Source organism: Pan troglodytes, chromosome 6 (genome assembly GCF_028858775.2).
Source record: "Pan troglodytes isolate AG18354 chromosome 6, NHGRI_mPanTro3-v2.0_pri, whole genome shotgun sequence".
In the NCBI taxonomy this organism is placed as follows: Eukaryota; Metazoa; Chordata; class Mammalia; order Primates; family Hominidae; genus Pan; species Pan troglodytes.
The window spans coordinates 41,988,708-42,014,332 of record NC_072404.2 but is presented as its reverse complement, the minus strand read 5'-3'; the positions used below and the strand labels follow the sequence as shown (position 1 = coordinate 42,014,332).

The 25,625-nt window shown below is 45.6% G+C and overlaps 1 protein-coding gene across 1 annotated transcript in view; it reads right to left on the bottom strand.

Annotated features, from left to right (window-relative positions):
* The window catches only part of EEPD1 (endonuclease/exonuclease/phosphatase family domain containing 1), a 140,860-nt gene that overhangs the window by 56,630 nt on the left and 58,605 nt on the right, over nucleotides 1-25,625 (bottom strand). Inside the window, exon 3 of the mRNA XM_001169567.7 lies at nucleotides 3,153-3,204. Within this exon, the coding sequence (XP_001169567.4) occupies nucleotides 3,153-3,204 (52 nt within the window). The remainder of the gene's footprint in view (nucleotides 1-3,152; nucleotides 3,205-25,625) is intronic.

Here is a 25,625-nt window from a genome sequence, read left to right as displayed (position 1 = left end):
AATTAGAATAGTTTCAATTTTATAAACTGGGAAACTAAGGCACGAGAAAGTAAGTAATCCAAGATAATCTAGTTAGGAAGGTGGGCTTAGGGTCCGCTCCGCCACAGCCTCAGCATCAAAATCACATCCTCAGGGCAGCACAACTGGCTCCGCCACCAGCCACAATAAGCCCTGACCCTACTTCTCTGTTAGGTTTTGAAAGTAGTTAATACTCATGGATTGGGTTGGCTCTGGGGCCTCTCTAAATCAGGTGTACACACAGCTCAAAAGATATAACTGTTATTTTTGGGGTTTTTTTTGGGACAGGGTCCTACTCTCGCCCAGACTGGAGTGTAATGGCGCAATCTCAGCTCACCAGAACCTCTGCCTCCCAGACTCAAGCGATTATCCTGCCTCAGCCTCCTGAGTAGCTGGGATTACAGGCACATGCCACTACCACCTGGCTAAGTTTTGTATTTTTAGTAGAGACCGGGTTTCACCATGTTGGCCAGGCTGGTCTCGAACTCCTGACCTCAAATGATCTACTCGCCTCAGCCTCCCAAAGCGCTGGGATTACAGGCGTGAGCCACTGTGTCCAGTCATAACCGTTATTTTTGGCACCTGCATTTTTATTATACTGATACACCCCAGCACTAGGCTCCACATTTGCTAGCTTTGTCTGATGGTTATTTATTTATTTATTTATTTATTTATTTATTTATTTTGAGACAGAGTCTAGCTCTGCTGCCCAGGCTGGAGTGCAATGGTGCAATCTCAGCTCACTGCAACCTCCGCTTGCCAGGTTCAAGGAATTCTCCTGCTTCCACCTCCTGAGTAGCTGGGACTACAGGTGCACTACCATGCCCAGCTAAATTTTTGTATTTTTAGTAGAGATGGGGTTTCACCATGCTGGCCAGGCTGGTCTTGAACTCCTGATCTCATGATCTGTCTGCCTTGGCCTCCCAAAGTGCTGGGATTATAGGCGTGAGCCACCGCACCCAGCCATCTGATGGTTTTTTTAAATTGAGAAATAAAATGAATAACCATAATGAATACTAAGATGACAATTTTTTGAGGGGGGATACTAGAAAAGTTTCAAGAACATACAAGGAACTCACATACCCCTTTACACAGAAGGATCAATTGTTTGTATTTTGCCTCATTTACTTGATGAGTTATTCTCATCTTTCTCTCTCTGGCTCTGTCTGACATATATACATCACTATTTCTTTTCCTTGAATCTTTTCCTTGAATCATTTGAGAATAAGTTATAACCATGCCCCTTTATTTCTAAATACTCCTGTGTTAATTCCTAAGAACAGGGGTCCCCAGATTGTGCGCTCCTTATGAGAATCTAATGCCTGATGATCTGAGGTGGAACAGTTTCATCCTGAAACCATCCCCCCAACCCAGGTCTGCGGAAAAATTTTCTTCCAGGAAACTCATCCCTGGTGCCGAAAAGGTTGGGAACTGCTGCCTAAGAACAAGGCCATTCTCTTACATGATCACAAGCCAATTATCAACTTCAGGAAATGTTAATGTTAATACAATACCTTCATCTCATTTACTATCCACATCCAATGTTGCCATTTGGCCCGATGATGTCTTTTATAGCCTGACCCACTATGTTTTAATGGCTGAATGCATATTAAGAATTAATATAAGTAATTAAGAATTAATAATGAGTAGAGTGCTTTGGCATTTAGAAAGCCCTTTTGCTACATTAACTCATTTGTTTCTCGCTTTGCCTCTCTGAGGTCAGGCAGCAGCTCTATCCTTGGTTTACCCAAGATAGAAATGAGGTTGAGGGGACATCAAATCCAAAGCAGTGCTCAGACCTCATTCTTCCCTCACACCACTGGTTGGTGTTCATTTTAAAGACTTTATTTGTCTTAGTGCCAACCAGCAGACTGACTACTAATCCAGACATTTTATTTTTTGAGACAGGGTCTCTTGCTCTGACTTCCAGGCTGGAGTGCAGTGGCATGATCTTGGCTCACTGTAGCCTCAGCCTCCTGGGCTCACGTGATCCTCCTGCCTCAGTCTCCTGTGGAATTGGGACCGCAGGTGTGCACCACCACACTTGGCTAATTTCTTGGTTTTCTGAAGAGATGAGGTCTCACTATGTTGCCCAGGCTGGTCTCAAACTCCTGGGCTCAAGCAACCCTCCAGTCTCCCAAAGTGCTGGGACTACAGGCAGAGCCACCTCACCTAGCCCCCTCAAATATTTTAAATTCCAAAAATAAACGAATATAGTTCAAGTGCTTGTCTCTCTAACCAAAAACAAATGAATATCGTTTGGGTGCTGTTGCTTCATGTTAGCATCACAGATTCTAATTATCACCTGCGGCTACACATGCAGGAAGAGTCCTGAACTCCCCAGGGTCTGAGAGCTTGGTATCAGCTGGGAGGCCCCTGATGGGCAAGTAGGGGGGCCTGGCTTCCTTGGTGCCCACCCAGCCTGTTTTGTGGAGCCCACCCCACCATGCATGCCGAACTTGAACCCACAACTGGCAAAAAATCCCCAACCCCAGGCTTGACTTGAACATAGAAAGCCGAGACACACTGGGGATCTCTTCCAGGGCACAGTGAAACGCTGGTTTGGGGGCAGGGAGGCAGTTTCCCAATCCTCAGTAGTAGCCTAAAAAGAGATAAAAACGCATGAACTTGACTACTGAATAGAGAAGTACTGGTTTTGGAAATGGAACTATTGGGATTCAAATCGTCACTCTTCTACTTAGTTCATTTGCCTTAGGCAAGTTACTGGGTCTCAATTCCATCATCCCTACACCCAGATAATAACACACAGCAAGCAGAAATGCAGTGAGGTGGCCAACACAGACTCCGGCACACGTGAGGCCTCTGGCTCCTAATGGTTGAAAGCACAGAAAGCCTCCTCCAGAGTATGGCCCCTTGCAGCACGAGCCTCTGCCTTTCACACAACCTGCACACAACCCAGAGGAAGCCAGGCACAGCCGAGTTTGTAGGTGTGAACACAATGTCAGCAAGGTAGGGGGCTGAGATTAAAATTTTGCATGATTCGCTGTCAGGAATACAAAATAACTGACCGTCTTTCAGTAGGGGCTGTCTCTGGTGACAGGGAGTTGAATTTTTCTTATGTGTGGCCCTCCGTTCTTGGTTTGTGAATGTGGAAGGAAGAGTAAAATATTTACCTTTTCCAAGGCCTCTCTGTCAAGCAGTTCTTGCACAGCTAGAAGCTTGATGCTGTAAGAAAAAAAATCAAAACCACCCTTGAAAACAAATCATTTCATGTCACCAAGGATCATCAAACAAGTCACAAGAACAAAAGGCTGAAATTTCGTCCTGCATTTCTATGTCACCTGCCATCTTAAGGTGACCTTTTATTTAAATCAAAATGACCGTTTTGAAAGTATTTAAAATGTTTCTAAATTTAAAAGTAATTTTTACCATGTGATCCAGCAATTTCACTTTTAAGTATATTCCCAAAAGAATTGAGAGCAGGAACTCGAATAGGTAATTGCACACCAATGTTCATAGCAGCATTATTCACAATAGCCAAAAGGTAGAAACAACTTAAATGTTTACCAACAGATGAACGAATAAGCAAAACGTAGTACATACTTTTAATGGACTATATTACTCAGCCTTAACAAAGAACATTCTGATACATGCCACGCCACAGATGAACCTTGGAGACACGCTAAATGAGGTAAGCCAGTCACAAAAGACAAATACTATACGATCCCACTTATATGAGATATCTTAGAGTAGTCAAATTCACACAGACAGGAAGTAGAACTGTCAGGGGCATTCGAACCACAGCGATTCCATCTCAAATAGGGGCTGGGTAAAATAAGGCCAAGACATACTGGGCTGTATTCCCAGGAGGTTAGGCATTAAGTCACAGGGTGAGATAGGAGGTCGGCACAAGATTCAGGTCACAAAGACCTTGCTGATAAAAGAGGGTGTGGTAAAGAGGCTGACCAAAACCCACCAAAACCAAGATGGCCACAAAAGTGACCTCTGGTCACTCTCACTGCTCATTACATGTTAATTATAATGCATTAGCATGCTAAAAGACACGCCCACCAGCACCATGACAGTTTACAGGTGCCATAGCAGCGTCAGGAAGTTACCCTATATGGTCTAAAAAGGAGAGGAACCCTCAGTTCTGGGAATTGCCCACCCCTTTCCTAGAAAACTCATAAATAATCGACCCCTTATTTAGCATATAATAAAAAAACCCATAAAAATACCTAGCCATTCTTTTTTCTTTTTTTGAGACAGTCTCACTCTGTCACCCAGGCTGAAATGCAGTGGAGTAATCTTGGCTCACTGCAACCTTCACCTCCCGAGTTCAAGCCATTCTCCTGCCTCAGCCTCCCGAGTATCTGGTTTTACAGGCGTGTGCTGCTACATCTAGCTAATTTTTGTATTTTTAGTACAGACAGGGTTTCACCATGTTGGCCAGGCGGGTCTTGAACTCCCAGCTTCAAGTGATCCACCCACCTTGGCCTCCCAAAGTGCTGGGATTACAGGCGTGAGTCCACTGTGCTTGACCTCAGGCAGCCATTCTTTATTCCTTTACTTTACCAATAAACTTGCTTTCACTTTATAGACTTGCCCCAAATTCTTTTTTGCGCAAGGTCCAAGAACCCTCTTTTGGGGTCTGCATTGGGACCCCTTTCCGGTAACAGAATGGTGCTTACCAGGGACTTGGGGAAAAGGAGAATGGAGAGGTATTGTTTAAAAGGTATGGAATTTCACTTTGGGATAAAGAAAAAGTTCTAGAGGGCCAACGCAGTGGCTCATGCCTGTAATCCCAGCACTTTGGGAGGCCAAGGCAGGAGGACTGCTTGAGCTCAGGAGTTCAGGAGCAGCCTAGACAACATCACAATGTGTCCAGAATTGGTGGGTTCTTGGTCTTGCTGACTTCAAGAATGAAGCCATGGACCCTCGCGATGAGTGTTACAGTTCTTAAAGATGGTGTGTCCGGAGTTTGTTCCTTCGGATGTTTGGACGTGTTCGGAGTTTCTTCCTTCTGGTGGGTTCGTGGTTTCGCTGACTTGAGGAGTGAAGCTGCAGACGTTTGCGGTGAGTGTTACAGTTCATAAAGGCGGCGCGTGTGGAGTTGTTCGTTTCTCCTGGTGGGTTGGTGGTCTCGCTGACTTCAGGAATGATACTGCAGACCTTCGCAGTGAGTGTTACAGCAGCATGGAACCAAAGAGCGAGCAGCAGTAAGATTTATTGCGAAGAGCAAAAGAACGAAGCTTCCACAGCCTGGTATGGTAGGCGAGCGGGTTGCCCCTGCCAGCTAGCGGGCCTGCTTTTATTCCCTTATCTGGCCCCACCCACATCCTGCTAATTGGTCTATTTTACAAAGAGCTGACTGGTCCATTTTACAGAGAGCTGATTGGTCCATTTTACAGAGCACTGATTGATCCGTCTTGACAGAGTGCTGATTGGTGCATTTACAAACCTTTAGCTAGACACAGAGTGCTGATTGGTGTGTTTACAATCCTTTAGCTAGACAGAAAAGTTCTCCAAGTCCCCATCCAATGAACTAGACACAGAGCGCTGATTGGTGCCTTTACAAACCTTTAGCTAGACAGGAGACAGCTAGAAAAGTTCTCCAAGTCCCCACCTCTCAGAAGCCCAGCCAGCTTCACTCACCTCTTACTGGCACTGGCAGCGGGACTTTGCGGCACCTAGCCTGGGCACTAAGGCAGCCCAGAGGGAGCTCGTCCCAGACAATCAAGAGGAAAAGAGGGGAAACGAGAAAGAGACGGAGACCTGCTGTCGTGGCCAACAATCCCGCGAAGAGGGAAAGGCGGTCCAAGCACGGGATTCAGCCTCCGATCAAGCCCAGCAAGTGCCGGCCGGCGGTGCCTAGTGCGGGGCTTGCCAAGCCCGCGCTCACCTGGAACCCGCAGCCTGCCAGCGCCGCTTCCGCCCGCGCCTCTCTCTTCACACTTCCCTGCGAGCAGAGGGAGCCGGCTCCGGCCTCGCCAGCCCCAGAGAGGGGCCCTCACAGCGCAGCCGCCGGCTGAAGGGCTCCTTGAGCGCGGCCAGAGCGGACGCCGAGGCGGAGCCGAGAGTGAGCGAGGGCTGCTAGCATGTTGTCACCTCTCAACAAGACCTCATCTCTACTAAAAATACAAAAAGTTAGCCTGGTGTGGTGGTGCATGCCTGTGACCCCAGCTACTCAGGAGGCTGAGGTAGGAGAATCTCTTGAGCCCGGGAGGTCGAGGCTGCAGTGAGCAGAGATCACGCCACTGCACTCCAGCCTGGGTGACAGAGCGAGACTCTGTCTCAAAAAAAAAAAAAAAGGAAAAAATTCTAGAGACAATGTTGGTGATGATTATACAACAACGTAAGTGTACTTTATGCCATGCCACTGAACTCTACACTTAAAAAGAGTTAAAATGCTAAATTTTATTTATAAACATTTTGCCATAAAAAATTCTAAAAGTATCTGATAGCTACTTACTGTGAGGAATTTGAATACATTCAGAAGAATATAAAGAAAAACAGTCACCCAAATAGCTAAAGCCATCGCTTGCAAAGGGACCCTGCTCAGCCACTCATTTGTTTTCCAAACATTGACAGCGCCCTACTGTGTGCAGGTGACCAAGGATCCATGATTGCTATGGCATTCCCTGCCTGGAAGGCACTCACAGCCAGTCCAGAATATGATGTACTGTATGCCAAAGGGGCACACAGAGATGCAGAGGGGAGCCGGGCCCAGCCGAGGCCAGAGGATTCCTGGAGGGACCAGGTTAGCTTTGTCAGGGAAGGAGGGCTGGGAAAAAAGGTGATCACAGAGGAGGTCTATAGAGGCTCCAAGAGCAGAGATGACTAGCTGGTTTCCAGTGCAGGTGCCTGAACTGAGGCTACAGCCAGCAACCAGGGTGACAGAATTGAGAACTGCATGTAGGTTGACAGGGGAGGTATTTTCCCCTTTTTGACATGTTGCTTTTGAAGTGTTCGTGGACACAATGAGCAGGTGGTCGATGCTGTGGGGGAGGCCTGGGCTGGAGGCTGTGGGGAAAGCCTGGGCTGGAGGCTGTGGGGGAAACCTGTGCTGGAGGCTGTGGGGGAGGCCTGGGCTGGAGGCTGTAGGGGAGGCCTGGGCTGGAGGCTGTGGGGAAGGCCTGGGCTGGAGGCTATGGGGAAGGCCTGGGCTTGAGGCTGTGGGGGAAACCCATGCTGGAGGCTGTAGGGGAGGCCTGGGCTGGAGGCTGTGGGGGAAACCTGAACTGGAGGCTGTGGGGGAGGCCTGGGCTGGAGGCTATGGGGGAGGCCTGGGCTGTAGGCCATGGGGGAGGCCTGGGCTGGAGGCTGTGGGGGAGGCCTGGGCTGGACTCAGCACACAGTAAAAGCATGAGAGCTCCAAGGGGCTGTTTAGGGAGTGGGTCAGCTATGGATGGTGTGACGACACTCCCTGCCCACCCAGAATGCTCACTGGTCATTTCCTCTCCACCTCCAGCAACCCGCACAGGTTCTACGGAATAGAAATAGGCCCACTCTGAAGCACATGCCTCCCTCCAAAGGGATTAGACAATTTTTCTTTTTTTTTTTTTTTGAGACAGGGTCTCACTTTGTCACCCAGGCTGGAGTACACTGGCACCATCTTGGCTCACTGCAGCTTTGACCTCCAGGGTTCAAGCGATTCTCCTCCCTCAGCCTTCCAAGCAGCTTGGACTGCAGGCGCACGCCACCACACCAGGCTAATTTTTGTATTTTTAGTAGAGATGGGATTTCGTCATGGTGCCCAGGCTGGTCTCAAACTCCTGAGCTCAAGCAATTCACCTCCCTCAGCTTCCCACAGTACTAGAATTACAGGTGTGAGCCACCACATCTGGTCAGAATTAGGCAATTTTTAAGTTCACCTTAATTTATAGAATTCTTCATACCCTTTGTACAACTAAGCAAACACTGTCTCACCAAATACAATGGCTAATTTAAAAGCAGCTTCAAGAAGTGCAATGAAAGTTTTCAAGGCTTATAAGAAACCACCAACACCAACAACAAATCAGGCCGGGCATGGTGGCTCACACCTGTAATTCCAGCACTTTGGGAGGACAAGGCGGGTAGATCATTTGAGGTCAGGACTTCGAGACCAGCCTGGCCAACATGGTGAAACCCTGTCTCTACTAAAAATACAAAAATTAGCCCAGGCATGGTGGCGGGCGCCTGTAATCCCAGCTACTCAGGAGGCTGAGGTGGGATAATTGCTTGAGCCTGGGAAGCAGAGGTTGCAGTGAGCTGAGATGACACCAGGCACTCCAGCCTGGGTGACAGAGCGAGACTCTGTCTTAACAAACAAACAAACAAAAAACAAAAAACCCACCAAAAAGCAAAACAAACAACAAATTAGCAAACATCCAGGCTCATGGACAGGAGTGTGGGCGTTCTCTCTGCTCCAACCCCGTTGGCTTTTGTTCCATCTCTTAGGCAGGTTTGCTTCTGTTGTTCCTCTGGCTTGGAGGGGTCTTCCCCAAGATCTTTCCAACACCATCTGTCTCATCCCCTCATTCCAGTCTAACTGGGAATGCCATCTCCTCCAAGCAAACTTCCCTGGACACCCGAGTTAAACCAGCATCCCAGATCACAATATGTTATTTTCTTCAGTGGTCTTTGTGCTACCTTGAAGCATGAGTATATTGGGGTGCTTTTGTCTGTCTCCTCCCAACAAGTGTGGAAGCTCCTTGAGGCTGGGGGCTGAGACATTCTTGCTCATAATTACATTTGTGGTGTCTACAACTGGCACATGGAAAGCGCTCAAGGAATTTATTTGCTGACCAGGCCTGGAGGCCTTCAGGCCAAGTTGCTATCATAGCTCATACATTCCAGCCTGAATGGGTAATAGCAAAGGCCATGCCTCGGTTTCTCCTTCTGAAAAGAATGCCTCAAACAAGATGACTGGGTGGATCCTCCCTTGTTGAAAGGTGCTACGTGAATTATGTAACTGACTGTCATTCATGAAATATGCCTGGTGGCAGGTCAAGGCCATTGGCCACTCCTCAGCACATTCTGATTCCCACTGTGCAAATCTAGATTCCAGGTTACCAATTTGGACAGCAACTTATATGCTAAGTTAGGACTATCCAGTTGTAGCTCAAATTTCAGAAGCCTAATCTGCCTCTGAAATAACCATGATAAATATTTACACTGGAGGGACTTTTCAGATAGTCTCCCATTCCTGCCCCTTTTATGGTCATGAAGTTCAATTTAGTATCAGGTATCAAATGGCAACAGCTTAAAGAAAAGATCTCAACACTGTTAAAATATTCAGCTCTATTTTTCTCCCTACTATTCACTAAGATATTACATTCAAGCCACAGCAGAACAAGATTTGAAAACCAACAATTTCAGGCTCTAAAATGAAAATGACATTAAAATAACTTCAACTGACTCTGATTTAAGTCAAAACCTGAAGGATGCCATGTCCCGCTCTCATGAGTTACTGTCCTCTAGAACACACCTGGCACAGGCCTGGCATGCACAGTGCTACCCTCCAACCCCCCAGCCTCCACAGAACTCTCCCCCACTGAACTTAGATTCAGCTTCCAAATTCTTCTCAACACTCCAGTGAGCCACAACCAATCTACTGAAATCGGCATATGAGATAAAAACCCATTTATTTTCTGCTCTAAAACCAATACCAAATAGTATTATGCATTAGGAGTAGGGGGAGGGGCAAAAACAAACAAACCAGAGACATTCTTATACTACTAAAACCCAGCAAGGGCTGGTGCGGTATCACGTCTGTAATCCCAGCACTTCAGGAGGCCGAGGCGGGTGGATCACAAGGTCAGGAGATCAAGACCATCCTGGCTAACACAGTGAAACCCCGTCTCTTCTACAAATACAAAAAATTAGCTGGGCCTGGTGGTGGGCGCCTGCAGTCCCAGCTACTCGGGAGGCTGAGAGAGGAGAATCGCTTGAACCTGGGAGGCGGAGGTTGCAGTGAACCAAGATTGTGCCACTGAATTCCAGCCTAGGTGACAGAGTGAGACTCCATCTCAAAACAAAAACAAAAACAAAAACAAAAACAAAACAAAACAAAACAAAACAAAAAAACAAAAAAAAACCCCAGCAACATAAATGGAATAGCTTTAGGGGCAGAGGGAGAGAAGATGATAAGACACTCAGATCTACACAGTTTAGTGCTTCAAAATGAGAGCAGTGCATATTAATATTAAGAAGCTACTGCTAGAGCTGTTCATAACTTTGGATTTCTTCAGAAAGCTGTTTTGTCCTCCTGAGAGTTGCAGTCCTTAAGGGTATTCTGAGATGCTTCCTGTTATATAACTGTCCTGATTTTATTTCTAACCTTATTGGAAACGCTTCCAGTTTATGGTATTTATTTCAGTATTTATGATATCAGATTCTTCTAGCATATCAGATACTCCCTGGGAGGAAATTTCAGACATATGAAGCGGCAATAAGCCCATGTACTAAATCCTCCACTTGACACCATCTAACTTTTTGCCCTGGAAGGGAATCTGGTATCTCATATTTTCAATTCTGCCTCTTCCTTCCCGCCTTTCTTCTGCTGATTCTGCAAACTTATACTGAATACCTCCTATATTTCAGAAACTGCCATGTGTCTGGGGGACAAGATGAACACACAGTTCCTGCCCTCCACAAGGGCCCACAGGGGTTAGGAAGCTGCTTCAGCGTATGCCCGAGGAAGAGAGAGGTGTCTTCCTGAGACTCTCCTGGGTTCCAACATGGACCAGTAGATCCGGGCCTAAGAGGTTGTGTCTGTTAGCGGCCTGGAGCTTGGTCCTCATCCCCTGAGAACAGCACAGCCCCAAGCAGATGAAAGCTGCAATGAACTATAATTTCTTTTTCTGTACCCTACTTTGAGAAGAGTGGCAAATCACACAAAAGCAGCTGATAGCAGTGATTTATTTAGATAAATGACAGCTTGAAGGGCAAGTTCTGAAGTCAGGATGAGCAACACTTAGAAAGACCTAGAATGCGTGCAGTTAAGATCTACAATGGGATTAGAGAGGGTGATGGGGAAAGTGCCAGGCAGACACTGACAGCACAGAAGACAAGCAGCAGCACTGAGGTGACAGAAGCCAGAGGGCACCCCTGCAGTCCAGGACGGCATGGGACACGGACCGCATGAGCCTCGATGGCCCCCAAAAAGACAGATATGGGATAACTCTATGGATGCTTCAAAAGCACTTAAAGGATAAACCCTCAACTATAGAGACACTTATGCTTCCAGAATAGATTATAACCTAAAGGATGCTAGAGTCAGGATTCACCCTGGCTCCCTTTCTCTGAGGATTCTGGCACTTTGAGTTCCCACTGCGTTTATTAAATGACATAGTATAGTCCATGAGACACAGCAATATGTAACAGACAATGAATGCTATATGATGGATCCATTCATTCACTGTATGGATAAAATATCTAAGGTTATGCAGTATGCACGAGGCACTCCTGGGTGCTAGGGACACACTGATGAGCAAAAGCAGCCTCTGCCCCTAGACATCTGAGTCTAATGGAGGAACCAGGTAAGTGCATCAGCCGTGTGATGGGCACTCTCAGGAGGCAAACACATGGCGCCATATGCCTGCTGGAAGGGCACTGCACAAAGCTGGGAGGCTTCCTGAGGAGTAGCCCATCAGCTCACACCTTCAGGCCTACACAGCAGAGGGGAGGACAGGAGCATTCCGGGTAGGGTGGCAGGAACGGCAAGAGCAAAGGAATGAGGGGACAGAGTGAGCATGGCCTGCTCAGGGACTGCATGCTGACCATGGACATGGGGAGGCGGGACTGAAGGTAGGAGGTAGGAACTCAAGGATTATTCTGCAGAAACAGGTGGGGCTGACCCTGCTCAGAGGGTCTGTCAAGCCACATCAAGGAGTCTGGCAAGGAGTAGTCACAAATAATTTAGGGCAGTGATGTGGCAGAGGCCCGGGGGCACAGAAAGTAACTAATAAAAATATGGCCATGGTGTCGAGAATGGATAGGGATGGGGTGGGGGTGGCAATGCTGGAGGTAGAGAGACCCAGGACGGGTCCAGGTAAGAGATGAAGGTGGCCTGTGCAGGCAAATGGCACTGGGCTAATTCTACACAGGTGAGCAGCTGGTAGGGCCTGATGAATGAACAGATGAGGGGAACAAGAAAGAAACATTACTCCAGTTTCCACCTTGCGAAACTGGGGGCTGAAGGGATCACCTACTTAGGGAGCCAAGCAGGGCTGAAGATGCGAGTCTGGTCTTGGACACACTGGGGTTCAGGGCTTTGGGACCTTTGAGTGGAGTTTGAGGAGGTAACTGGCTGTACCTCAGCAAGTCCTGGGCTATAGATTTGGACATCAGGAGCGGGAGGATGGTGACGAAGGGAAGAGACCATCCAGGAGGCTGTGAGGACAGAGAAGACAGTCCAGGGTAGGTGCCCAAGGGCCATCAACAATTAGCAGCTGGAAACAGGAATGGGAGGCTGTTATGGAAGCGGCAAAGGGACTGCCAGGAAGGTAGAAGGGAAACCCGGAGAACACGGCCGGCAGCCATAGGGGGAGAGTGCTGCAAGAGGGCAGGGAGCCAGTTGTTCAGAATTTACAGAATGCCAGGTAAGCAAAGGCTGGTGGCATTGGAGAGAGCGGCTGCAGGGGGTGGTGGAGATGATGCCAGGTTTCAGTGGGTGAGAAGTGGATAGAAGTGAAGGAGGAGGAATGACGACATTAAAATCTAGGTACAACATGTTGGGTGGCTTCTCACAGCATGATTTTCCAAGGAGAAAACGCAAAGCCAGCAGGTATTTAGCCTTATCCAAGTGAAGGCAATTATTAAAGCACAAACAGTCCCTCTCAAAGCTGTGCATTCACATTCTCTTTCTCTCTCTTTCCTCCATGCCTTCCCTCCCTCCCCAAATGATATAGTCACGGGACCCAGTTTTTCTCTCAGAGTATAATCACCATTTGCAGGATTTGGAAGAAAACTAAAGATCATGAAAGTTGTTAATGATGCCTGGACTAGTTTTGTTTTATAATATAATACTTCCACACCCTCCTCTGCAAGAAAAAGAGAAGAATGTGAAGACCCTAAATTGAAGAGCCCACACCAAACCCCAGCACCTCCAGCAATGCTGGCGACACAGGCCCTGTACCTGATGTATCAGCCCACACTGTCTCCCAGACTGTACAGCAAGTGACAGGGAAGGGGTTTCTGCACGTGCCTTTAGAAGAGGGGTTCAGCAGTGTAAACCTGGGGAAAGGGGCTCTCCAGGCAGCCTTTCTCTCTAAGGGAGAGAGGAGGCCCAAGAGGAGAACATGGAGCGAAGGTGTAATCACAGCCAGGGCCCGGAGGCCAGGGGCAATGGCCACTCTCTACTCACATGTCTCTGTGACAAACCTATTAATCAATTTTCATCCTTAATAACAGCCCTAGTAATAAACCTAGGAATAGTCCCCTTTCATTTCTGAGTCCCAGAGGTAACCCAAGGAACCTCCCTAATGCCTGGCACACTTCTCCTCACATGACAAAAACTAGCCCCTATCTTGATTATGTTTCAAATTCTCCCATCAATAAACACGAATATCCTCCTGTCTATCACAATCCTATCCATTATTGTAGGTGGTCGAGGAGGACTTAATCAAACACAACTGCGTAAAATCCTGGCAGGCCTGGCCCCACCTGTGTCTGCAGAATAACTTTTTCCTTCATTCACATCACTGATTTGATTTTCCACAGCAGTTTTTTTTTTTTTTTCTTTTTTTGAGACGGAGTCTTACTCTATTGCCCAGGCTGGAGTGCAGTGGCACAATCTCGGCTCACTGAAACCTCTGCCTCCCAGGTTCAGATAATTCTCTTGCCTCAGCCTCCTGAGTAGCTGGGACTACAGGTGTGTGCCACCACGCTTGGCTTATTTTGTATTTTTGGTAAAGATGGGATTTCACCATGTTGGCCAGACTGGTCTCAAAGTCCTGACCTCAAGTGATCCGCCTGTCTCAACCTCCCGAAGTGCAGGATTAGGGCGGGTAGCCACCATGCCCGGTCTGTATTTGTTTTATGTGGGGTGGAGTTACTTAAGGAATTTCATGAAAGTCAGATTCACAAATGGCATCAATCCAGATGTCTGAACATGCCTCTTTTCCCTTTCAAGCAAAGTTCCAGGTTAACTTCTGAGGAAATTAATGAAGGAATCCCCCCACCCTTCTTTAATAGAGATGGGGGTCTCACTGTGTTGCCCAGGGTGGTCTCCAACTCCTGGGCTCAAGCGATCCTCCCATCTCAGCCTCCCAAAGTGCTGGGATTAGGCCGGGCGTGGTGGCTCATGCCTGTAATCTCATCACTTTGGGAGGCTGAGGTGTGTGGATTACCTGAGGTCAGGAGTTTGAGACCAGCCTGACCAACATGGTGAAACCCCCTCTCTACTAAAAATACAAAAATTAGTTGGGCATGGTGGCATGTGCCTGTAATCTCAGCTACTTGGGAGCCTGAGGCAGGAGAATCACTTGAACCTGGGAGGTGAAGCTTGCAGTGAGCCAAGACTGCATCATTGCACTCCAGCCTGGGCAACAAGAGCAAAACTCCGTCTCGAAACAAAAAACAAAAACCAAAAAAACCCAAAGTGCTGGGATTACAGGTGTGAGCCACTGCGCCTGGCCAAAAATTTCTTGTCTCTTGTTTTTATCACCAAATTTTAGAAGACATCATGGGTGTTACATGCAGGCCTGTTTTCCCCCATGCTTACTTTCCTCCTCTATTGGCTCAGAGCTGAGGAAACACAGGGGCCATCAGCATCTGCACATCAGTGGACACGCCCAGGAGGAGGGACGAGCTCTGGAGAAGGAGCTGCTTTTCCTAAATATGTCCTTGACAGCGTTGCATCCCGTCACTGCCAAGACACCCTTCCTCGCCAAAGCCAAGTGCGGGATTAGGATGTCAGCACAAAACAATCTCCGTGGAATTTAGCTTGGGCAGTAACTGTTCTTAGCAGGTTTGAAAGAATTAGTCTGCAAAACAATCTGGGCAGGAAACTTCTTTGATGACAGTGCCCAAGTTTTTTATTCCATTCAGGTTTTCAACTGCTTGAATCAATTACAGTATATTCTATTTTTTAAGCAGATTATCCAATCCATTCAGATTTTCAAATTTTGAGCACAAAATTATACAAGTAATCACTTTAAACTTAATAATCACCTCTGCATCTGTTTCTGGCCACCCCCCCTCCCTTCTTTAAGATGGGTAGATATTTTTTCTCATTTTGAAAATTAGATCTGTGAGAAATCAGTCTACTTTGTTGGTTTCCTGAAAAATTAGCACTAGGATTTATCAATTGTACCATTCTTTTTCTAATTAAGGTTCACATTTATCTTAATTCCTTTCTCCAATTTTCCACTGTTTTCTTTGGTTTCTCTGTCACCTTCTTTTGTTTAAATGATTTATTACATATATAAAGCCATACTTTTTTCTCTAAGTATGTATTTATCCTTGTTTCAAATTTCATTATGCAGTCTTCTTGTTACTATCTATGTAGTCTACAGTTGTAGTGTTGACCTCTTATTGGATTCAATGGTTATTTGAATTGTGTTTTTCTATCTCTAAGTAGTTTGGTTTTAAATTTTATTTTCTATAGTTCTAGTGCACTCTATTTAGGGGAAGCACCCTGTGTATTTATTTCCTGATTAGTAAAGTGTATTGAGACTCTTTTGGGTCTACTTTGTGCTGAGTTCACGTTTCCATTTCCCAAGCATTTGAGTAGTTCCTGAACATGTTTTTGGATCTATCAGTGTTCACTTTAAGTTTTTCATATTAATGTAGGAAACAAGAGTCAGTTCAAGCTGCACTGCCTACTGGCTGCAGGGTCTTAAGGAACCTGAAGAACTCAGCAGCAGGTGGGAAGAGAAAGCGACTGACGCCCGCTTCTGTGGCCGGGAGCAGAGGTGACTAAGGTAAAGTACTTAGCACGCTGCTTCGCTCATAAGCCTCTCGCAATGGCGGCTATTAGTACTCATCATTCAGAGCCTTTCTTTAGCCACTAACACTTCTTGAGGATTAGAATGACGACTGAAACAACTTTTTCTTGATACCATCCCATTTCGGACAAGCAGCATTACAACCCTTATCTCCCCTTCCCTCTTTGATCTTCATTAGCAATACTCTAAGGCTTAGATCCAGAATACAGGCATTTGGTTGTCTTTCCATTACATAGTTTATTGTAAGAACAATTTTTGACATTTGCATTTGTTTGCTAATCAGACTTATAACAATAATTTAAACTGCTCTCTAGTTTTATGGAATCTGGTGCTTATGTTAGCTACTCTTGAGCTCTGTTTTAACTCTTGAGCATCCATGACATGTCTTTAAAGTGAATTTTAAAGAAAGAAGCATGTTTGTATACTTCCCTAAGCCCCTGCATGTCTGAGAATGTCTTTCTGATTGGCTTCACAGACAAAAGGCAACTCAGCTGAGCATAAAATTGTTTGGGTTGCTACATAACCCCCAAATTTTGTAGAGGGTTCACAAACTTACTTGATAATCGAAGAACTTTTAATGCTTCAGATTCTCAGGCTCCACACGTATGTTGGTGTTATGGGGCCTGGGAATAGAGCCAAATTTTTTTTTAATTCCCAGATGTTTTAATCTTCTGACAGGTTCTGTAAACACAGTCTCTTTGTTATACAGAACAAGTCTAAAGTCGACTTAATTTTTGTTACTTTTTTCTCTGTTTGGATGAAATGCTTGTCCCCCTCTTATCGTTGTTATTCTTTATTATTCCCAGGGTATGCTCAGATGTGGCCGTCTCTTTCTGAGTTTGTTCAGAATGTGGTTGAGTGAGGCCTTTGATATTCACGCACAGTCCCTCGTGAGCACGGGGTTTCCTTCCATCACAGTTTGGATGACGGATCACTGATTTCAATAATCACCAACGCCAAAAATCTGAATGTGGGTGGTCAGTTCCATCTTCCACATGTATAACCTTGTCTCTTGTTCTTCTCTTCTTTTCTCATATTTTCCAGAACCTTTCTTGACTTGTTTCACCCTGACTCATATCACTGATTTGATTTTCCATGGCATTTGTGTTGTTTTCTGTGGCTGTTCTAACAAATTATCACAAACTTGGTGACTTAACACAACAGAAAGTCATTCCCTCAGTTCTGGAGGCCAGAAGTCTCAGGCTCACTGGGCTGAAATCAAGCTATTGGAATGGCCGCACTCCCTCTGGAGGCTCGAGAGGAGAGCCTATTTTTTTTTTGTCTCTGGTGGTTGCCTGCATTCCTTGTTTTTGGCCTCATCACTCCAGTCTGTCGCCACGGTCATGTCGCTTTCTCTCCTGTCTATCATCACATCTCCTTCTTCCTGTCTCTTACAAGGACATTTGTGATTGCAATTAGGGCCCACATAGATGACCCAGTATAACCCCCATACCACTCAAGATCCTTAATTTAATCAAATCTGCAAAACTTTTTTTTTTTTTTTTCCATGTGAGGTAACATTCACAAGTGCCAAGGATTAGGATATGGAAAACTTTTGGAGGCCATTATTCAGTTTACTATACATGAATACTTTTCTATACTCTTGCTAATTTGGATTTTAGTTCTGCTATTGGATCCTTAAAACCTTTCCTTATGGAATCCATCTCCTTGCTTTTCCCTTTCTGTTGCTTTTCCATGTCAAATATCCTTTCTTCACGTTTTACTGTTTCTGGCCCTGGGAGACCATGTGCTTTTGCTGTATACTGAGGATGCCACATATTTTCCCAAAACTATCTTCTGGAGTCTGCTGTAGATGGCTTTTCAAAATAGAAACTCCATCTCAGTCTACAGAAGCTCTTGCTTTTACCTTGTTCTGCAGGACTTTTCCACAGCCTTTTTTTAGTCTTTATGCATCCTTAAACAAGGAAACATTTGTCCAGCTATTATGAGTGGACTGACTGTTGGCCCGTTTTCTATCCACCTGTGTAAAGGATCGATCTCTCCTTCTCATACCCACCTTGGGAAGGCACAGAGAAAGAGCTCTGCTTCCAGTCAACTTGAAACCTTTCACTCCACTGAGATCCCACTGAACAGGGGTGATGATGAACAGCAAAAGTCAGGCTGGCTGCTGACCAAAGACTAGGAAACACTTCCATATACAAGCTTTTTTTCCCAACAGCAAATTGCCTATTTAATGCCACTTTTTAAAAAGCTGAAACATTTAACCTAATTTAAGATCTGAGGCCCCACAGGAAAGTCCATTAGAAAGTTAATGACTTGGCTTAACTGCAGGAGATAAAACTAAAGTAGACTAGGCAATTTTATTCCTGGAAAATTTGGAAGAAAAGGCAGGGGAACAGACGGAAATGTAGAAAGAACCAATGAAGAGGAGAAAGAGGATTCAGTTGAAAGTGTTTTCCAGATGTTGGTACCCTGCTAAGCCTTGATTATATTATTTTACTTACATCTGCAAGTTTCTCCTTGCAGACATAGTTGTAACAAACTGCAGATTCTAAAGCTAAACTAAGTATTCAAGGACTGACTGTATGATTTGTACACTACAATATTAACTTTTCATCCTTCTCCCCCTGACCCTTGGCTTTGGAATACCTTAAGCCTTAACTGAAGAGGCAGGGATTTCGATTTCTATTTTACAGCTTCAGAGCAATGAAGTGGCTTATTCAGGGTCCACACAGGGATGAGGCCAAGCTTGTATAATTTAAAAGCATGCACTGCTTTTTATTTATTCAACAAATATTTACTAAGCATCTACTATGTGCCTGGCATAGTTCTCAACACCAGAGATAGGGCAAGGAACAAAACAGAATCTTGACTCTGATGAAGCTTACGTTCTAATGAGGGGTAGGGAGTGGTGGGCTGCAGGTCAATGTTTAACCACTGGCTCTAGGGGTGGGGGATGCAGAGGAGTTGCCACATTTGCCAATTTCTGTGGTGTCTTACATACTCCCACCAAGGCCCATTTCAAGTCACCAGTCTGGTGTGACTCAGTGTGGAGCTGGGAAGAGATGCGCACAAAAAGCTCCCAAGAGCCCTTGCACACCAGCTCCACCCAGCATGCAATAGTGAGGAGGTGCTGAGGTCTGTGTTAAAATTTATTTCTTATTATTACTGTGTTAAAATTTATTTCTTACTATTACTTTTATTTATTTATTTATTTATTTTTTGAGACAGAGTCTCACTCTGTTGCCCAGGTTGGAGTGCAGTAGCGTGATCTTGGCTCACTGCAACCTCTGCCTCCCGGGTTCAAGTGATTCTCCTGTCTCAGCCTCCCAAGTAGCTGGGATTACAGGCACCCGCCACCATGCCTGCCTAATTTTTGTATTTTTAGTAGAAATGGGGTTTTGCCATGTTGGCCAGGCTGGTCTCGAACTCCTGACCTCAAGCGATCTTGAGGGGACTCTAGCTGGGCATTTTCCTGTGCTCTTCTTCCCGCAACCTGCTCAGGCCATGTGGGATGGACTTCCAGGGGCCAATCATGTCTGATTTTCCTACCTTTCCTTTCCATTCACTAGCCTGCCCTCAAATACTGTAATCTTTCATGTTTTATATATCTCTTTATGTATATCCAAGCCTGTGAGAATGAAGTAAACACACACACACACACACACACACACACACACACACACACACACTCTCTCTCTCTCTCTCTCTCTCTCTTTAAATGCATGCTGGCCAACTATCAGGCCAGTAATTAGGGGATTGGGCTGTTTTTGGTCCCCACTTCTTTCTTTCTTCTTCTTTCCTTCTTTCCTTCCTTCCTTCCTTCTTTCCTTCCTTCCTCTTCCTCTTCTTTTCTTCTTTCCTTCTCTCTCTCTCCCCTCCCTCCCCCTCTCCTTCCTTCCTTTCCTTTCTTTCCTTCCTTCCTTCTTTGAAATAGGGTCTTGCTATGTTGCTCAGGCTGGTTTCAAACTCCTGGGCTCAAGCAATCCTCTTGCCTCGGCCTCCCAAAGTGCTGGGATTACAGGTGTACACCACCACACCCAGCCAGGTCCCCACCTTTTGTATTTTGGAATTCATAGGAGATTCCTTGTTACTTGATTTTTTTTTCCTGTAAAATGACCACGAGTTTAGGCTTTGCCATCTAGTTGCTCTTTTGTTCCTAACGTTTAAATTATGAATTTTTTAAACCTACAAGAAAGTTTAGGGCACTATATGGTGAAGACTCATAGACACACTGCCTACATTCCACAATTAGCATTATCATTATCACACATCTGCCCACCTAATCAGACATCGATCCATCTTATTTTCTAAGATGGATTTCAAAGTATGTTACAATCCAATGATTTGGTTTTTGATATTTCCCACAAAGGAAAAATAATTTCTCTTATTTTCTGTAGGGAACTTCCTACAGACTTCCAGATACCAACCCGAAACCCCACTTTCTTGCTCTACCTAAACCCAGTATTAACACTTTTCCTCCAGGCCTTTCTCCTAGGCTCCAGCCTTAAGCTTTTATTAACCAAATTCCCTCCTCATCTGGACAAAATCGCCATTCTCCCTCCCACCAGCCTACTTCTCTTCCACCTTCTAATGTTCCCATCCTAAGCTTGTCAAGCCACCATAACATGCCTATTTCTAAGGCCCAACTTTACATTTGATCACATATTTTTAGCCAAAAGAGGGTGATATTTTCACATAGTACAGCAGTCACCCCATATCTGCAGTTTCACTTTTTTATGGTTTCAGTGACCCACAGTCAATCAGAGTCCAAAAATATTAAATGGAAAATTCTGGAAATATACAATTCACAATCTCACACTGCACCGCTGTGTCTCACCAGGGATGTGAACCCTCCCTTTGCTCAGCGTCTTCATCTGCAGATGCTTCCCATCCTTTAGACACTTAGCAGCCTTCCTATTATCTCACATCAGCACAAGAAGAAGGGTGAGTCTGTACAGTATAAGGTGTTTTGAGAAAGAGACAGACCACATTCACATAAATTTTATTACAGTCTATTGTTATAATTTTTTTTTAGTTTTTTCCTCCTCTTCCTCCCCCTCCTATTAGAATTTTTCTATTTTATTATTATTGTTGTTCATCTCTTTCTGTGCCTAATTTATAAGTTAAACTTTACCATAGGTATGTATGGATAGGAAAAAACAGTATATAGGGTTTGGCACATCTGAAGTCTTGGAAGATAACCTCTGAGGACAAGGGGGACTACTGTATTCAGTATAAATGAGCCCCCCCTCGTGCACTTGAAAATAGAATGATACTGGCTCTGCCCTGGGCCCCTAGGGACCGTTACGCAGCTCTTAATAACAATCAGAGTATCGTTTCTGCCCAGCCAGGCTTACTGCTGCTGTTCTCAACCACTCATTGCCACCATCTTAAGAACTTCTTGTTTCATTTCTCTGGGAAAGAGTAAGAGTGATTAACTGAACACACAAGAGAAAAAGAAATTTCTGCTTTCAGAGCATACTGAAAATTAGAAAGTTAGATAACACAATACAGGGTCTGTGATTGCAAATTAATACTCCAGCCAAAATTCCTCCTTTGGCATTCAGTGCTGACCTTTCACCTCTTAGCAAGGCTTCTCTTCCTTTTAGGCCAGGCGAAATTCACCTCTGGGTTTTGTTAGAGCCCAGGGCCTCGCTAATCAGTAAAAAGCAATCCCCCCTCTCTCCCTGTAACACAAACCAGCCAGTTAGGTTCTCTGGGCAGGGAGTTGTTTACAATAGCAATTATAAGAGCACATTTCACAGGAATCTTTTGGTTATTTGTTTTAAAAGTTATCAGAGGCATTTGAACCAGAACAACTCCATCTTGAATAGGGGCTGGGTAAAATAAGGCTGAGACCTACTAGGCTGTATTCCCAGGAGGTTAGGCATTCTAAGTCACAGGATAAGATAGGAGGTTGCCCCAAGATACAGGTCATGAAGACCTTGCTGATAAAAGAGGCTGCAGTAAAGAAGCTGGCCCAACCCTACCAAAACCAAGATGGTGATGAAAGTGACCTCGGGTCATCCTCACTACTCGTTACACACTAATTGTAATGCATTAGCATGCTAAAAGACACTCTCGCCAGTGCCATGACAGTTTGTAAGTGACAGTTTATAGGAAGTTACCCTACATGGTCTAAAAAGGGGAGGTACCCTCAGTTCCAGGAATTGCCCACCCCTTTCCCGGAAAACTCATGAATAATCCTCCCCTTGTTTAGCACATAATCAAGAAATAACCATAAATATGGGCAACCAGTGGCCCATGCCGCTGCTCTGCCTATGGAGTAGCCATTCTTTATTCCTTTACTTTCCTAACAAACTTGTTTTCACTTTACTCCATGGACTTGCCCCAAATTCTTTCTTGTGCAAGATCCAAGAACTCACTCTTGGGGTCTGGATCAGGACCCTTTCCACTAACAAAAGCAGTCATTTATAAAGCATATAGTTACTGCAGAAAAGTTTTAAAATACAGAAAAAAGTAAAGGAAACATCAGCTATAATTCTGCTACCTAGGAATTACCATTAAGGTCTTGATATGTATCCTTCTAGACCTTTAAAATATGAATGTATACATTTAATAAAATGGGAATCATATTGTATGTGCTGTTGTCTGTTATTTTAAGTTGCCACCAAGTAATGTTGTAAATTACTGTCATTATTATTCATTGTCATATGACCTCATGTCATTAAGTATTATTTGACATAATTTTAATGGAGATACATACACATATATAGATACATGCTATAATTTAGTAAGTCTTTTTGAACATTTACACATCAAGGCCATTTCACATTTTTCGCTTTGGTGAAAAACTTTGAACTCTCTGCACAACTTTAATTGTTTCAAACAATACCTTCCCAGGTGTGCCAGGTCAAGAGCTGTGTGCATTTTTAAGGTCTGTAATAACTTTTGCAAAATTGCTTTGCAGATTTAGAATTCCACTAGCAGTTGCACAATCCACTCCCTTGCTCTGGGTAATTTTGAAAATCCTTACCAATCCAATAGGTGGAAAAGGTGTTATTATGCAGTTTAAATTTACATTTACTTGAGCACTAAAGAGACTGAAGATTTTACTGACAATTGCCAATTGTTTCCTCAGAACCAGTGAGCAATGGTGACAGGAGGGGAACATTTCCAGGGAACTGTCTCCACCACTGTGAGTCACATGGAAAGGTCCTCTAAGCTCAGCAGCCTTGTGCGGGGCAAGCAATAAACAACTTAGCTGAGCTTTGGAACCTCTTCTCTCCTTCCTCTCCTTTGATAATTGGATATACTTCTCTGGATAAACTAGAATACTATGTATAGGATTTTTAGATTCCCAAATCTAACTACTATCAATATTTTGCCCCAAAGGTTTTATGTGGGGGCCCACCAGCTGTAATAAGCATGATTAAAGCCCACTCACTGGAGAGAGAGGGAAAAAAAGGTATTTGAAAAGATTTACCCATTGGCTCAAAATCATATGGGTAAACTAGACCCAGGAGGAGGTAGGGCTCCCATCCTCTCTTTGTCTTTGGCTAAAAAGGAAGACTTACCCACAGAAGTGTACAAAATGTAAAAGAATTTAGTTGTATTGGACACATGCCTGCAGTCTGCAGGGAGGCCCAGAGATTTTCCAGAAGGGGAGCAGGGTCTCCCAGAGATACTGCAGGCACTTGCCTGCTCTCACCTCCCACTCAGAAACAGCCCTAACATCAGGGGAAGGGGACCAGCCCTCACTCCCCAAGGATCTAACCACAACGCTGCACTCAACAGTGCAGAACAGACTGGCACAAAAATCCCAGGCAGCAATGGCCCCAACACATGGTGCCTACAGGCTTTGAGAATGCAAGTGGGCATCCCTCTTCAGGGACAAATGGGCACTTACTCTGCATTGAGAGCTTTGGCTGGCTGTGAAATTTCAAACCTGGTTTCTGGAATCAGCTTCCGGATGTGTGGGGATCTGGTTGGCCTCTAGATATCTGCGCATCTGCATTACAAAGAGGAAAACGTTCCACCTACCTCTCCAGCAATTAGCATCTGCTGCTGGATGTCCATACTGAGAGCTGCAGTTAAAAGGTTGGGCCCCTTAAAAGCAGCAGCAGCAGCCCCCAGCCCCGCCAAATCGGCTTTCATCTCCTGGGGAACAGGAGGGTGCATTTAGGGGCTTGATGACCCCGCATGGCGCCAAGGCCCCTACTGCCCTGGTGCAGCACTGCGGGGTGCAGAGTCACAGGGAGAGCAGCAGCGGGTGGGCTCGGGTCTGGTTATCGTTAAGCAACAGCATCTCACCCGTGTCTTCAAAGCTATGGGTCCCAGACGCCACTGCTATGAATTCCAGCTGCTATGCATGAAACCCTATCCTCCAGCCTGCAATTGAGGCCCCTCTGGTCCCTCATAGTCTACAATTTAAAATACCAAATTCAGGGGGGCCCAGGAGCTCCTCACTGGCTCAGAACCTCATGTGCAGATCAGAGTCAAGCCTGGAAAGCTGCCTGGGATCCCAGCAGAAACTGCTGACCCCGTAATACCGAGTGGCTGCATGACAGGGGCCTCTAATTATACCAGCTTGATTCTCCCAGCTCAGGGAATTCCAAAGGAGGTTCTGAGTGGAGTCAACTTCAAAAGCACTTCCAAGAAGGCAGCCGGAAGAAATATCCATTCCTGCTGGGAAGCTCCTGCGTCAATGCCAGCCAGCGCTGGTTAGCTTGCAACAACTGCTGGCTTGTATTTCTGGAGTAAGATAAAGGTTCTCCATGTTTAGTGAACATCACCCGGGAATGTTCCTAAAACACATGGCTGGGCCCCAGCCCCAGACTTTCCTACTTAAGTCTCTCTGAGGTAGGGCCTGAGAATTTGCATTTCCAACAAGTTCCCAGGAGAGGCAGATGCAACCAGACTGAATGGGGTATAAGACCAAATTAATGATGCCACTTTGACGAAGACTACACCACAGCCAACTTTACGCAGTATCACTGATGATCTCCCTGACCAGACCTGTTGATGAGGAGCCACAGCACGCTCTGGGGGATAGCCAGTGGCTTTGTGGGGGTGCAAGATGGGACAGCCCAACATTATCTCTCAAATAGGACAGCTATTTCCTGTGGATGCTGTCTGAAAAACCAAATGTCAGCCCAGTGGACCCAGAGCCATGATGTCAGTTTACTATGTGAACTTCTTTCCTTCTTCCATATTTGTCCCATCCTCTTTGCTGTCCTGCCCACTCAGAAGAGCTTCTACGGCTTTTCCCAAGACCAGTGAACCCACCTGTGCTCTGGACAGAATCAATCCATTCCTTTCCCCCAGGACCTGCCTCCATCCCTACTCTAAGACAGCTTGCTCTTTCTAGATCTTTCCAGAGCCCATCTTTCTTGATCTCTCATCATTGGCACTGGTGTCTGCTGTCTCCTTGAAACTCTTCTCTCAAAACTCTCCTGGACCACCAACATCTTCTCTGAATTCTTATCCATCCTATGGATCCCCCCTTATCCATCACTTCCCAGGTTTGGCTGCCACATGCTTTCATTCACTCAGCCTCCCAGAAAACCTGTGTCAAGCACTGCCGTAGACAACAGTGATGAACAGAGGACAAGACAGACCCTGCCCTGCCCCTGCTCTTGTGGAGCCGACAATCCGGGGGGGGTACACGCCCACCGATCAATTTCATGACAAACATGTCAGACCCTCCAAATGACAAGCATAGGGTGCTGAGCCTGCATGTGATGGGGTAAGGGGTAGTCAAGGCTGTGGGCAGGAAAGGTCTTGTGA